The sequence below is a fragment of the Somniosus microcephalus genome, chromosome 9 (genome assembly GCF_052327205.1).
Source record: "Somniosus microcephalus isolate GS21.2 chromosome 9, FLI_Smic_1.0, whole genome shotgun sequence".
Lineage (NCBI taxonomy): Eukaryota > Metazoa > Chordata > Chondrichthyes > Squaliformes > Somniosidae > Somniosus > Somniosus microcephalus.
In genome coordinates, this window is record NC_140995.1 from 122,656,655 (window position 1) to 122,672,697 (window position 16,043).

Here is a 16,043-nt window from a genome sequence, read left to right on the forward strand (position 1 = left end):
TTCTCGACGGGGGGGGGGGTAATGGAGCTCGCTACCCTCTAAGGTTCTGGATAGGAATGCCACGGGTCGACCACCTTGATTCAAGGTAGCCGAGATCGCCATCTCCGATGCATCGCATTCAACCACAAAAGGAAGGTTTTCGTCAATGGAGCGAAGCGTGGCTTTCTCCAGCTGTCGTTTGAGGAGGTTGAAGGCAGAAATAGCCATTGCTTCCAATGGAAAAGACTTCGCATGAAGCAGGGGAGAAGTGAGGTATCCACTTTGCGTAATAAGCAAACATGCCAAGTGCCCGACGAAGAGAGTCGAGATTTGTAGGGGGAGGGAGCTCCTGAAGTGGACGAAGTCACTCCGGGTCTGGTTTAATAACACCGTTGCCCACCCAGTAGCCGAGAATGTTCACTGATGGCACCGATTTCACCGATTTGGATTCGTTTAACGTTAAGTGGCGACGACGGAGAACGTCAAAAAATCTCTGAAAATTGGCGTCATGCTCCTTTTGATCATGGCCGGCAATAGTGATATTGTCTAAATACGGAAAAGTATACGTCAAGTTCTCTTGCCGGGCTAGGCCATCCATTGCCCATTGGAAGATGGCCACCCCATTGGCGACCCCAAATGGAAGGCGACAAAACTGATAAAGCCAACCATTGGCCTCAAAGGCCATATACTTTTTGTCAGAGTCTTTCAACGGTACCTGATGGTACGCGCTCTTTAAATCGAAGGTTGAAAATACCTTGTATTTGGCAAGGTTGTTGACCATGTCATCTATGCGTGGTAGCGGGTAGGCATCCAGATCGGTATATTGATTAATAGTCTGTGAATAATCAATACACAGACATTTCTTATGTTGTTTTAAAGGGTTTTTCACAACGACGACTTGAGCCCGCCAGGGAGATGAACACGGCTCGATAATACTGTCAGCTAAAAGGCGAGGGATTTCTGCGTCGATAAATGCTCGATCGTCTTGGCTAAAGTGCTGCGATTTGGTGGCTATGGGTTTACAGCGGGGGGGAGAGATTGGCAAACAGGGAGGGCTCACCGAGTAAGGCTGCCGAGAGCGCACAAAACGGCACCTTAGAAATGGTAAGCTCCGGCTTCGACCCTCCAAACTCAAAAGTGAGTCTTTTGTGCTGCTTCTGGAAGTCCTGTCCCAGAAGCACATCACTACATAAGTTTTCGAGTACTCTGAGCCGGGTGGAGGGATACGTGCGACCATTGAGGATGAGGTTGATAAGACAGAAGCCAGAAGAATTGGTGGTCAGAGTCGTCCGAGCCATTGCAATCTCCCTGTCCGAGGGATAAATGCGCAGCTTTAACCTGCTGACAGCCCGCTTACTAATGAAGCTGTCAGAGCTGCAGGAGTCAATTAGCGCGCTTAGAGTGTGCCCATTTACTGAAACCTTCGTGGCTGCATGGGACAAACTTTGGGGAAAAACAGCTGTGATGGGAGCAGGGGTAATTTTTCCTTCGGCACCTGTAGCCTTAGCAGTGGTTCTTGGGGGAGGAACAGCTCCATATATAGCAGCCATGAAGCTAACAGAGCTCTCGACCGGTATACTTTAGAGGAGTGGCCTTTCTTGTTAGCAGAGGCCCGTGACTGGCATACCTTGGAAAAGTGTCCTTTCTTGCTGCAATGATTGCAGGTCTCATGACGAGCCGGGCAAAATTTTCTGTAATGGAACGTACCTTCACAAAAGAAACACTTTCTTCCTGATTGCCAGGATGCTGCTAGGGCGGGGTCATCATCAGCAAAGGCCTCAAGGGTAGGGTCGTCATCCGTTAGAGTAGAGTCATCATTAGCGGGGACATCCACCCGAGACCTATCGAAAGACTTATTAAAGGTGATAGCCGCCGCCCGTGCACGTGGCGGGAGATAAGTGTCTGCATTCTTCTTGGCCAAGTCCAGGGAACACGCCTGGTCATAAGCAGCCCGTAAATTGAGGGTTTTATTTTCCAGCAGGCGCTGACATAAAAAAGGGGACGCAATCCCATTGATAAAGGAATCGCGGATTAGTTCCTCTTGATACTGTTCAGCTGTAACCGCTTTAAGGTTACAATCTTTGCTGAGCCTGCGAAGTTTCTGGAGGAATTCATCGAGTGATTCCCCAGGCTGCTGCCGAGTTGTGGCCAGTAGGTGTCGAGCAAAGATTTCATTCGGGGACGTGACATATAGCTGCTGCAAAATTTGGATAGCAGCATCGTAGTCTATACAGTCCTCAATATAATCATACACATGAGGGGATATGTAGTTAATAAGCATTCGTAACTTATTAGGGGCATCCGCCCCACATTCTTCAAGAAAGTTGCTAAAGGTACGAAACCAATGCTTCCATACCTTCGCTGCCGCAGGTGCATTCGGGTCCAGGTCGAGACGAGCGGGTCTAAGGAGTTTTTCCATGATGGATCTGTTTCTTGCCCAAGTCCCTTTCTGCAGTTCGAGTTGCAGCTGGTTGTTCCGAATCACCCAAGGCGTGGAGACGATAACAATTTGATTAAATTGACGTAATAAAGACTCACTACGCACTTGGTTGTACATAAAGCAAGGCTTTAATCGAATTGTAACAAAACATGGAGGTCTAGTTAGTAGTCACTAGCTTCCTGTTTCCAGATTGTCTTTGGCCAAGTTGGGCCCACGCCCGAGTATTTATACTCCTCAGACAGTGCCCTCAGCTGGCCGTTCAGTAGTACTTCCTGAGTTCCTTCTTGTAGAAGTTGCGATTTATGACCATGTGGAAGTGTGCGGGCGATGTGGAAGTGTGCTGGTGATGTGGAAGTGTGCTGGTGATGTGGAAGTGTGGGGGCGATGTGGACGTGTGGGGGCGATGTGGACGTGTGGGGGCGATGTGGACGTGTGGGGGCGATGTGGAAGTGTGGGGGCGATGTGCAAGTGTGAGGGCGATGTGCAAGTGTGGGGGCGATGTGCAAGTGTGGGGGCGATGTGCAAGTGTGGGGGCGATGTGCAAGTGTGGGGGCGATGTGCAAGTGTGGGGGCGATGTGCAAGTGTGGGGGCGATGTGCAAGTGTGGGGGCGATGTGCAAGTGTGGGGGCGATGTGCAAGTGTGGGGGCGATGTGCAAGTGTGGGGGCGATGTGCAAGTGTGGGGGCGATGTGCAAGTGTGGGGGCGATGTGCAAGTGTGGGGGCGATGTGCAAGTGTGGGGGCGATGTGCAAGTGTGGGGGCGATGTGCAAGTGTGGGGGCGATGTGCAAGTGTGGGGGCGATGTGCAAGTGTGGGGGCGATGTGCAAGTGTGGGGGCGATGTGGACGTGTGGGGGCGATGTGGACGTGTGGGGGCGATGTGGAAGTGTGGGGGCGATGTGCAAGTGTGAGGGCGATGTGCAAGTGTGGGGGCGATGTGCAAGTGTGGGGGCGATGTGCAAGTGTGGGGGCGATGTGCAAGTGTGGGGGCGATGTGCAAGTGTGGGGGCGATGTGCAAGTGTGGGGGCGATGTGCAAGTGTGGGGGCGATGTGGAAGTTTTAAGTCCGTGAATGATTGAGACACGGATTAGCAGGAGTGAAAACAAACAGATCTTTACTGGTGGAAGGCAATGACGAAACTAACAAACAGAGGCTCTCTAGCGCCTTTTATACAGGGGTGGTCACTGCCGGTACTGCAGTCTGAGACCAGTTATTCTCTTAAAGGTACATACACAACAATTCCTCCCCTTTTTAGATAAACAGTATATAACATTCATTTAACAACTAAAGGATAACGAATTACAATCACAATTACGGTTGCTAGATACATTGGTTAAGTTTAAGCAATTATAAGTTCAGTCTTTGAGGAGGCTTCCTGATTCTGTCTGGATAACGCCTCTTTGGGGTATCAGGTTCTTCTGGCAATGTTGAGTCGGAATCAATGTCGTTGTTTGGTTCATCTGCTTCCAATATTACCGGTTCTGCGGTAGCTGCAATTGGAACGTCGATTTCATTACCAGGTGTAGCAGATCGTGGTGTGGAGTTGACGTTTTCCAGTGACTCTAGAATCTGGTCAGCATGGCGTCTTACAATGCTCTCCCCAACGTCCATGGTATACATGAGAGGTCCTTGTCGTGTACAAATCGTTCCTGGCTGCCATTTCTCAGTGCGGTAGTCCCGGGCCAAAACTGGTTGACCTATCTTAAAACTCCTGGTCGGCCTTTTATTCATATTCTGAAACTGCCTGTTCTCCACATCTCTTCGGACGTTTGGCTTAACCAAATCCAAGCGGCATCGTAGTCTTCGATTGAAGAACGTCATGGCTGGAGTTTGGTTGGTAACCGCATGTGTCGCATTCCGGTAGGCAAACAAGAAGTTGTCCACCTTGTGTTGTAGGGGTATATCTTCATTACACATTGCCTTGATAGCCTTCTTGAATGTTTGGACAAACCTCTCGGCCAATCCATTAGTGGCTGGATGATATGGGGCAGATGTGTAATGCTTAACACCATTGTTCTTTACGAACCTCCGGTACTCTTCAGACACAAACTGTGGTCCATTGTCAGAGCAAATCTGTTCAGGCAGCCCATTCCTGGCGAATATGGTTCATAAAACTGTGATAGTTTTTTCCGTGGTGGTTGAGGACATTTTTATTACCTCTGGCCACTTTGAATGTGCATCCACCACAATTAAAAACATCGAGTCCATGAAGGGACCAGCAAAATCAATGTGCACCCTTTGCCATGGAGATGAGGGCCACTCCCATGGATGCAGAGGAGCTTGTGGTGGGGCGTTTTGGACCTTCTGGCATCCTGCACAGCTCTTGGTCATCTCTTCGATTTCTCTATCGATTCCCGGCCACCACACAAACGCTCTGGCTAAGTTCTTCATTTTTACCCCACCCAGATGACCCTCATGAAGCTCATTGAGCACTCTATCCGTCAACTTAGGTGGAATTACTACTCTGGATCCACACATCAAGGTTCCTCTGCACACTGACAGCTGTTCTCTTCTCGGCGAGAATGCTGGCAGCAGTGGTTCGCCATGTGCTGGCCATCCCTTCACCGTTAAATCATAGACCCGTGATAGTATCGGGTCATTCCGTGTTTCCTTTTCTATGTTTGCATTCGTCACAGGGAGACATTCGACTATGGTCGAGTGGAATAACTCCATTGGATCCACTGCAAGGTCGTCTTCTTCCACCGTCGGCAACGGTAGACGTGATAATCCATCAGCATTTCCATGCTGTTTAGTTCCTTTGTACTCGATGTCATATTGGTGTGCCCCTAGGAAAAGGGACCATCTCTGCAACTGTTGTGCTGTCATTATTGGTACGCCCTTCTGAGGGTTGAAAATGGAGACAAGAGGTTGATGATCGGTTAGTAGAGTAAATTTTTGACCGTGCAGATAGTGATTGAACTTCTTCACCCCCCACACTAGGCTGAGGGCCTCTCTGTCAATCTGGGCGTAGTTACGCTCGGCAGAAGTTAACGAGCAAGACGCAAAAGCTATCGGCCTCTCCAAACCATCAAGGAATTTATGTGACAGTACCGCCCCAATGCCGTAGGGAGACGCATCACACGCCAGCCTGATTGGCAGTGCTGGGTTGTAATGAGCCAATACTTCCTTTTGGAGTGATTAAGTCCTTACTCTTCTGAAAAGCACGTTTACAATCATCGCTCCATTTCCATGCTACCCCGTTCGTAGCAGGGCATTCAGTGGGTGCAGAATTGTCGACAAATTCGGCAAAAACTTATGATAGTAATTCACCAACCCGAGGAATGACCTCAGTTGCGACACATTTTCAGGCGCTGGGGCCTTAACAACCGCTTCAATTTTGTCAGGGGACTTATGTAACCCCTCTTCATCAATCACGTGGCCACAATACGATATCTGTTTCTTAAAAAATTCGCACTTGGGGCGGTTGGCTCGCAGCCCATGTTCCCGTAGTCTAGCGAGCACCTGTTCTAGGTTGTTAAGGTGTTCACTGTCATCTTGTTACAAGGATGTCGTCCAAGTAACACTGAGTCCCCGGAATCCCTTGCAGGACTTGTTCCATCGCTCTTTGCCATATCGCCGGAGCCGATGCTACTCCGAATACCAATCGATGATACTGGTAAAGACCTTTGTGAGTGTTTATCGTGAGATACTTCCTAGAGGACTCTTCAACCTCCATCTGCAAATATGCTTGTGCTAGGTCAATTTTTGTAAAACGCTTCCCTCCAGACAGTGAGGCGAAGATGTCTTCTATCCTTGGAAGAGGATATTGTACTGTGTGAAGGACAGGGTTCACCGTCACCTTGAAATCCCCACAGATGCGAATCTTCCTTGGCTCTCCGGACTTATTGCTTAACATTTGCTTCATGACAGGAACGATGGGTGTCGCCCACTCGCTCCAGTCAACCTTAGACAACACGCCCGCCTTCTCCAGATTCTCCAGCTCTGCCTCGACGGCTAGGCGAATTGCATATGGTACCGGCCTCGCTTTGAAAAAATTGGGAACTGCATTCTCTGCTATTTTTAACGAGGCGGTTACGCCTTTAAGCGTGCCCAGTTCTTGTTGAAATACCTCTTTGGCATTAGCTAAGATTGTTGACAATCGTCCAGGAGTGACGTCTTCATCTTTTTTACCGTCCACCGTCATTGCATGAATGGAATGCCAATCTAAGTTTATCTTCCTGATCCATTCCCGTCCCAATAACGGTGGTCCACCATTTGGCAATATGTAGAGATACAATTTCCGTATTTTCTTGCCATTGTATTCGACAGGCACCCTTATTTTTCCTCTGGGGTATACTTTTTGCCCCGTATACGTCATCAAGACGATGGATGTCTCTCTCAAGGGTATGTGTGAAAATAGGCACTCGTAGTCTCGTCGATTCATGATGGCTAGCGCTGATCCTGTATCCAATTCCATTTTAACTTGGGACCCTGCTATCGTGAGAGTGACCCAAATGGTTCGGTGATCCTCTTTTGCGATTACATTGTGAAGTTTGAGACAGCTTAGTCTCCTGTTTCCGGATTCACTATCGCTCATCTGGCCTTCGGAACTACTGTCCATCTTTTGTACTTTCTTGTATGGTTCCTTAGTAGCCTTTTTGTTGTCGCTGGTCTTCTGCCCAGACCTACAAACTCGTGCAATGTGTCCAATCTTCCCGCATTGTCTGCATTTTTTGTCTTTGGACCAGCAGTCCTTCTGGTCATGGTTAGTTCTGCTGCAGCGATAACATTTTGTAAATCCCCGTGTCATTTCGTGGGTGCCGTATTCCTGTGGTTTTTGTTGAATTTCTGCAGCTCCCCTGGCTGCTGATTCATACGATACTGCCACGCTGAAAGCCTTATCTAGCGTCAGCTCTTTTTCTGAGAGTAACTTCTTCTGTGTTCCTTCACTCAGGAGTCCACAGACAAATTTGTCCTGTAGGGTATCTGCCAGTCCTGCTCCGAACTGGCAGTGCTTTGATAGCTTGCATAGTTCCGTAAGATACTCAGCATTGCTCTCATCTTTGTGCTGAGTTCTCCTGTGGAATTTAAATCTTTCTGCTATCAACAGCGGTGCAGGGTTTAAGTGTTCCTGTAGAACAGCAACAATTTCGTTAAAACTCTTCGCCTTCGGTTTGGCTGGAGTAATCAGATCCCGCAATAGGCCGTACGTTCTAGCGCCCATTAAGTTTAGCAATATCGATGCCTTTTTCCCCTCCACTATTTCGTTTGCCTCGAAATATACCTCGACTCTTTCCACATACGTGGTCCAGTCCTCTAATGTATTATCAAAAGCAGTGATACAGCCAGTCTTCGGCATCTTGCAAATCTAAAATGGCGCCTCCCGCGCTTTGCCTTCTTCCCCGATTTAACAAAATGTCGCCTCCCGCGCTTTGCCTTCTTCCCCGCTGTTGTTAGTGCTGCTTTCCACGGTTTCTTGCGCGTATTCTTTTTCTTTTATTATTTTCCCGTCGTGGAGCGGACCCTCTGGGACACTTCCCTCCCTCTTCTTAGGTCCGAACGCTGCCCGGCTTCGAAACACCGGCTGCGCCCTGTGTGCTCCACCCTCTCTCTCTCTTTGCTTCCCGACTCGCTGCCTGGCCCCGTTGAAAGGCCACCCAATCGAGCTTCAGCCCGCCGCAGCCCAGCAAGGATCAGAGCACTACCTGCCACCAGCCTGATTAGCTGGGAAACCACGGACCGAGGAACCCAGCCTGGCTCTGGAAGTCGCTCCTGCAAGTTTTTAACCCAATGATTGATGGTCGACGCCTCTTTCTCGAGTTTCAATGGACTCTTTTTTCTTTCTTCTGGCTCCGACCTTCAACAACGTCGTCGGAGCTGCTGCCGAGTTGCAGGTAAATACGTTTCTTACTCGTCGCCAGTGTTAAGTCCGTGAATGATTGAGACACGGACTAGCAGGAGTGAAAACAAACAGATCTTTACTGGTGGAAGGCAATGACGAAACTAACAAACAGAGGCTCTCTAGCGCCTTTTATACAGGGGTGGTCACTGCCGGTACTGCAGTCTGAGACCAGTTATTCTCTTAAAGGTACATAAACAACAGAAGTGTGGGGCTGATGTGGAAGTGCGGGGCTGATGTGGAAGTGCGGGGCTGATGTGGAAGTGCGGGGCTGGTGTGGAAGTGCGGGGCTGGTGTGGAAGTGCGGGGCTGGTGTGGAAGTGCGGGGCTGGTGTGGAAGTGCGGGGCTGGTGTGGAAGTGCGGGGCTGGTGTGGAAGTGCGGGGCTGGTGTGGAAGTGCGGGGCTGGTGTGGAAGTGCGGGGCTGGTGTGGAAGTGCGGGGCTGGTGTGGAAGTGCGGGGCTGGTGTGGAAGTGCGGGGCTGGTGTGGAAGTGCGGGGCTGATGTGGAAGTGCGCGGCTGATGTGGGGGCGATGTGGAAGTGTGGGGGTGATGAAGTGTGCTGATGATGTGGGAGTGTGGGGGTGATGTGGAAGTGTGGGGGTGATGATGTGTGCTATGATGTGGAAGTGTGGGGGTGATGTGGAAGTGTGGGGGTGATGTTGAAGTCTGCGAGCGATGTGGAAGTGTGCGGGCGATGTGGAAGTGTGCGGGCGATGTGGGGGTGATGTGGAAGTGTGCGAGTGATTAAATGTACGGGCGATGTGGAAGTGTGGGGGTAGTGTCGGGGTGATGTGGAAGTCTGCGGGCGATGTGGAAGTGTGCGGGCGATGTGGAAGTCTGCGGGCGATGTGGAAGTGTGCGGGCGATGTGGGGGTGATGTGGAAGTCTGCGGGCGATGTGGAAGTGTGCGAGTGATTAAATGTACGGGCGATGTGGAAGTGTGGGGGTAGTGTCGGGGTGATGTGGAAGTCTGCGGGCGATGTGGAAGTGTGCGCGTGATGTAGCGCGCCGAGGCTGAGAAACATCAATTCTATTTTGAGATGTTCTATTCGCAGTGTGGAGACTCACTACATGGCTGTGCGGTTGCAGAATTGTGTTCAAGTCCTTGCTTCAGTCCACATTCCCTTTTCTATGGCTCTGCTCCCAGATGGTAGCCTCACTAGAAGGAAGTCTTATGTCTTTGTACTTGGTTTTGTAAGGATATTAGTTCAATTTTAAAGCTCTGCTCCCAGCATTGAGCAGCACTAGAAGGATCAGTCACCTTGCGCTGAGTTTAAGAAATTATTTTTCATTTACAATTTTTTTATAATACAGGTGGGGAGAGAAATTGAAAAGCTCACGGAGGAGGGAGATCAGAATCTTGACAATGGAACGTGCAGGGTTGGGAACATCTGGGGCAATTCTGCGATTTGTAGAGGAGAGGAGAAATGCGGGGGACATAACTCCAGTCAGAAATATTGGTGTGACTTGCCCCCTGTCACTGCCCCACCTCATTTCCTCCCTCCGCCCATCATGATCACATGTGAAACTGCTGCCAAGTTCAGGAGTTCTGGTACTCTGCATGTCACTACTGCTCACTGCTGGCGGTTTTCAGCCATTTCTTCCCCATAAATGCATTTACAAAGTAGACTATATATCTGCTGTTTTCTAATCATGTATTTTTATTGCTTTTTCCATTTATTTCTATTTCTATGATTTTAGATATTTGCAATGATGGCTCGACATGGGATTATACCACACTGCCTGTTGCTGTTGCTTTTCTCTCAACGTGCAGATGTTGAAGTTGGTCGGCCATACAGTTCCAATCCTCCTCTTCCAGTAAGTAGCTACCTTCTGTAAACTGCTTGTAACAGAAAGCAAAACAACTGAAATTCTAGCCTCACACCAATGTGCTTATATTTTTAACTCTGCTGTTACCCAGAGATGAATGAATTTCCTCCAACCAAAACAAATTTAATGCAAACTGTGACATGTACTTCATAAAGGAAATATTTGATGAAATTTGGTTCATACGTAACCAAAACCCCAAGGTTAGGGAAGGAACAGTGAGAGCAGAGATTCCTTAATCTGTGCAATTGTGTGACAGATGTTTCCAATCATGTTTCCCTAAACTCTCTATGGGGTCAGAAATCCACAGCCCTTCTAGCCCACTCCTGCCATAACTTCAGCAAGGACCAAAGTGTAGGCTGGGACCCGGTATAGGTCCTGGCCTTATGTGAGAGTTCTCTGGATGGCCTGGTAGGAGTTGAACCTCTGTCTGCCACAAACAGGGCCATCAAGGGAGGAGGGGTCAGGACTAGGGGCAGCAACTCCCCATGTCAGGAGTTCCTGCATCTCTGGCCTCAGAAGGACCCAGTGTTTCATTAGCGGTGATATGTCTGTTAGTAAAAAAGGCAGAATTGGGCCCCATGTGGGAATCTAGGGCAGGATTGTGGCTTGAAACCCCAAAGAAAGAGGTAATTAATAATAAAATAAAGCCATATATATAATATATATTTCCCTTACAAGGGAAGATGTTGGAGCCAACCTTTGCACCTTCCATAGGCACAGAGTCCTTGCACCCACAGCCCGTCGTCTCCCGGAAACTCAAATTGCGTTGGTCCTCCTGATGGGGACCCCATCTGAGCCCCTGGTGGATGTAGATCAGGGTACCTCATTGGAGACCCCCCACACCCCACCAACATGATGCGATTTTTGGCTCTTTTATGTGACAATGTCGTAACAAAGAATGAACTGTGAATACTCTGCTGCTGAACATTTCTAAAATGTATATCTGGTGACAAATGCAAAATTACTGCACCGAACCTGAACAAAACCCAATCCTTGTGCTAAAGACTTAGGTGATGAAATTATTCCATTGGATACGAACGAATGATTGCTTAGCACATTTGAAATTCCTTGCACCCCTATCTTAGTGGAGGTGCCAACCAGTTTTCAAGAAAAATAAGTTAATGCTGAAATAATAGACAAAGGAATTTCAGGTACATGTATTAACCGTTTGTATCTGTTATTCCATAATATTATTTGAAGGCCCCAGGGGGTGAAATTATATTGTCCAATATTTGTACGGCATGAATGTGTTCTGGTTATTTCTTTAAATGGATCAATGACTGTTCAAATAGCAAACAGATGGATTTCACTCTGATGTGAGAATTTTTTTTACAAATAGCGCAGACCAATTTCATCTGCATAATTGGTAATCACGAAGGTGATCTTGACCTTCATGTACAGATGGACAGTAAAGGCAGTGACCTTCCCAGCGGAGTTTTGCCCATCAGTGGATCTCGTAGGGTTTTCTGTCTGTTAAAATCGGACATAATGTATTCCCGGTGGGCTCTGCTATGCACCAGAGTGTGTCTGGTACAAGTTCATAACATTTGCGCTTGCGTGTCAGCAGACTATTAGACTACGGGTGGCTTCACAACCGAGCCCAATCCTGTCCTTAGCTGGCATGGTGACTACACAGTGATCAAGAGTATGAAGCCATGGCAGCTTTTGTTTCCTAGTCCAGAGGCATTGAGGTTAACGTTACTGCCCCACTGCTACCTCAATTGAAATCCCAGAACTCAGCAGAGACCAGGGATTGAAGCTGGGATTTTCTTGGCTTGCATAACTCAGTACCACACCACAAATGACATTTACCTACTGACCATGAGGGCAGTTGGCTCTGGGATTCATTTGACAGAATTATTGTGAATTAGGGTGGTCATCCATGCTGTTTTCAGCAAGATTTGTGTAGGGTAAACAATAATCAGTTTAAAACCACACTGTATGAGTCCAGTTTTGAAGAAGTTGGAGAGAAGAGGAATTTGACTCTGCTTGGACAGCCTTCCATCAAATTTTGATTGATACCGCTCCTGTGAAACAGCCTGGGGATGTTTTACTATGTTAAAGCCGTTACATAGGAACAGGAGTAGGCCATTCAGCCCTTCGAGCCTGCTCTGCCATTCAATGAGATCATGGTTGATCTGTGACCTAACTCCATATACCCACCTTTGGCCTTAATACCTTTGGTTAACAGAAAGTTATCAATCTCCAATTTAAAATTAACAATTGATTTAGCATCAATTACCGTTTGTGGAAGAGAGTTCCAAACTTATACCACCCTTTGCAGAAGTGTTTCCTAATTTCACTCCTGAAAGGTCTGGCTTTAATTTTTAGACTATGCCCCCTAGTCCTAGAATCCCCAACCAGCGGAAATAGTTTATCTCTATCTACCCTATCTGTTCCCCTTAATATCTTGAAAACTTCGATCAGATCACCCCTTAATCTTCTTAATTCTAGCGAATAGAACCCTAATTTGTGTAATCTCTCCTGTAACTCAACCTTTGAAGTCTGGGTATCATTCTGTTAAACCTACGCTGCACTCCCTCCAAGGCCAATACATCCTTCCTAAGGTGTGGTGCCCAGAACTGCTCACAGTTCTCCAGGTGTGATCTAACTAGGGTTTTATACAGCTGCAGCATAACTTCTACCCCCTTGTATTCTAGTCATAAAGGCCAGCATTCCATTAGCCTTTTTAATTATTTTCTGTACCTGAACCCCCAAGTCTCTGGAGCTCCACTGTTTTTAGCCTTTCACCATTTAGAAAGTACCCTGTTCTATCCTTTCTAGGTCCAAAGTGGATGACGTCACATTTGCCTACATTGAAATCCATTTGCTACAGTTTTGCCCATTCACTTAATCTGTTGATATGCCTTTGTAATTTTATGCTTCCAGCTACACTGCATACAATTCCACCTATCTTTCTGTCATCGGCAAATTTGGATATATGATTTTTTATGCCATCATCTAAGTTGTTAATAAATACTGTGAATAGTTGAGGCCCCAAAACAGATCCCTGCGGGACACCACTTCTGCCAATTTGAGTACCCATCCATTATCCCTACTGTCTTTCTCCTGTCGCTTAGCCAATTTCCTAACCAGGTCAATATTTCTTTTATTTGTTCACGGGATGTGGGCGTCACTGGCAGTGCCAGCATTTATTGCCCATCCCTAATTGCCCCTGAGAAGGTGGTGGTGAGCCACCTTCTTGAATTGCTGCAGTCCTTGCGGTGAAGGTACTCCCACAGTGACTTCTTTGTAGCGGTTTTGTACAACTGAGTGACTTGCGAGTCCATTTCAGAGGCCCGTTAAAAGTCAACCATATTTCTGTGGGTCTGGAGTCACATATAGGCCGGAAAAGGTAAGGACGTCAGTGAACCAGATGGGTTTTTACAACTAACCAGTAGTTTCATGGTCAACATTACTGATATTAGCTTTTTATTCCAGATTTATTTAATTGAATTTAAATTCCCCATCTGCTGTGGGTTTTAGAACTCACATCTCTGGATCATTAGTCCAGACCTCTAGATTACTAGTCCAGTAACATAACCACTATGTTACCATACCCCAATAAATTTGCCATCAATTCCATGGACTTGAACCTTAGTTAACAGTCTTTAATGAGGGACTTTATCAAATGCCTTCTGGAAGTCTACATAAATAACGTCCATAGACATTCCCCTGTCCATTACTTCAGTCATCTCTTCAAAAGATTCATAGCATCCATAGACATTCCCCTGTCCACCACTTTAGTCACCTCTTCAAAAAATTCAATCAGGTTTGTCAGGCATGACCTACCTTTCACAAATCCATGCTGGTTCTCGCTGATCAACTGAAAATTTTCGAGGTGTTCAGTCATCCTATCCTTAATTGTAGACTCTAGCAATTTCCCGACAGCAGATGTTAGGCTAACTGATCTATAATTCTCTGGTTTCCCTCTCTCACCATTTTTAAATAGTGGAATGACATGTGCAATTTTCCAATCTAAAGGAATGGTTCCTGAATCGAGAGAACTTTGGAATATTATAGTTCAGCATCTGCAATAGAAACATAGAAAAATAGGAGCAGGAGTAGGCCATTCGGCCCTTTGAGCCTGCTCCGCCATTCAATATGATCATGGCTGATCCTCTCTCACAATACCATATTCCTGCTCTCTCCCCATACCCCTTGATGCCTTTTGTGTCTAGAAATCTATCTATCTCCTTCTTAAATATATTCAGTGACTTGGCCTCCACAGCTGTCTGTGGTAGAGAATTCCACAGGTTCACCACCATCTGAGTGAAGAAATTTCTCCTCATCTCAGTCCTAAATGTACTACCCCTCGTTGTAGACCCCCCAGCCAGGGGAAACATCTTCCCTGCATCCAGTCTGTCTAGCCCTGTCAGAATTTTATACGTTTCAATGAGATCCCTTCTCATTCTTCTAAACTCGAGTGAATACAGGCCTAGTCGACCCAATCTCTCCTCATACGACAGTCCTGCCATCCCAGGAATCAGTCTGGTGAACCTTCGCTGCACTCCCTCTATGGCAAGTATATCCTTTCTTAGGTAAGGAGACCAAAACTGCACACACTACTCCAGGTGTGGTCTCGCCAAGGCCCTGTATAACTGTACTAGGACATCCTTGCTCCTGTACTTAAATCCTCTTGCAATGAAGGCCAACATACCATTTGCCTTCCTAACGGCTTGCTGCCCCTGAATGTTTGCTTTCAGTGACTGATGTATAAGGACACCCAGGTCACATCAACATTTCCCAATCTATCACCATTGAAATAATACTCTGCCTTTCTGTTTTTCCTACCAAAGTGGATAACTTCACATTTATCCACGTTATACTGCATCTGCCATGTATTTGCCCATTCACTCAACTTGTCTAAATCACCTTGAAGCCTCTTTGCATCCTCCTCACAATTCACAATCCCACCTAGTTTCGTGTCGTCAACAAACTTGGAAATATTACATTTGGTTCCCTCATCCAAATCATTGATATATATTGTGAATAGCTGGGGCCCAAGCACTGATCCCTGCGGTAACCCCACTAGTCACCGCCTGCCACCCCGAAAAAGACCCATTTATTTCTACTCTCTGTTTCCTGTCTGTTAACCAATTTTCAATCCATGCCAGCATATTTCCCCCAATCCCATGTGCTTTAATTTTGCACACTAACCTCTTATGTGGGACTTTATCAAAGGCCTTTTGAAAATCCAAATACCAGGAAACTCTCTTTTAACCGGCATCTCAATATCCAGAAATCTCTCTCAACCGGCAAAATTCAGGAGTAGGTTCAGGTAAGTTTTCCTATATATTAGTTGCCATGTAACCGGGGTTCCTGGATCTGTGGCCGTGTAACCGGGGCTCCTGCACCTGTGGCCGTGTACGGGGCTCTCGTACCTTGGTAAGTATACCTCTCTGTAATCCGGACTATTTGATCATTCGGCACCACGCCGGTCCCGTCAGTGCCGGATAAAAAAGAGTTTCCTGTTTACACCACATCCACTGGTTCTCCCTTGTTTATTTTGCCAGTTACATCCTCAAAAAAACTCCAGTTGGTTTGTCAAACACGATTTCCCTTTCATAAATTTATGTTGACTTTGCCTGATCCCGTTGATATTTTCTAAGTGTCCTGTTATCACATCCTTTATAATAGACTCTAGCATTTTCCCTACTACTAATGTTAGGCTAACTGGTCTGTAGTTCCCTGTTTTCTCTCCTTCCTTTTTTAAATAGTGGGGTTATATTTGCCACTCTCCAATCTGCAGGAACTGTTCCATAATCTATAGAATTTTGGAAGATGACAACCAATGCATCCACTATTTCCATGGCTACCTCTTTTAGTACTCTGGGATGCAGATTATCAGGCCTCGGGGATTTATCAGCTTTCAGTCCCATTAATTTCTCCATCACTTTTTTTACTAATACTAATTTCCTTTAATTCCTCCTTCTCACTAGACCCTTGGTT

General features: G+C 47.0%; 1 protein-coding gene across 1 annotated transcript in view; it reads left to right on the forward strand.

Moving 5' to 3' along the window:
- The window catches only part of LOC147112643 (adhesion G protein-coupled receptor F4-like), a 158,378-nt gene that overhangs the window by 69,500 nt on the left and 72,835 nt on the right, over nt 1-16,043 (forward strand). The window contains exon 2 of the mRNA XM_085997110.1: nt 9,963-10,079. Coding sequence (XP_085853236.1) covers nt 9,963-10,079 — 117 coding nt within the window. The remainder of the gene's footprint in view (nt 1-9,962; nt 10,080-16,043) is intronic.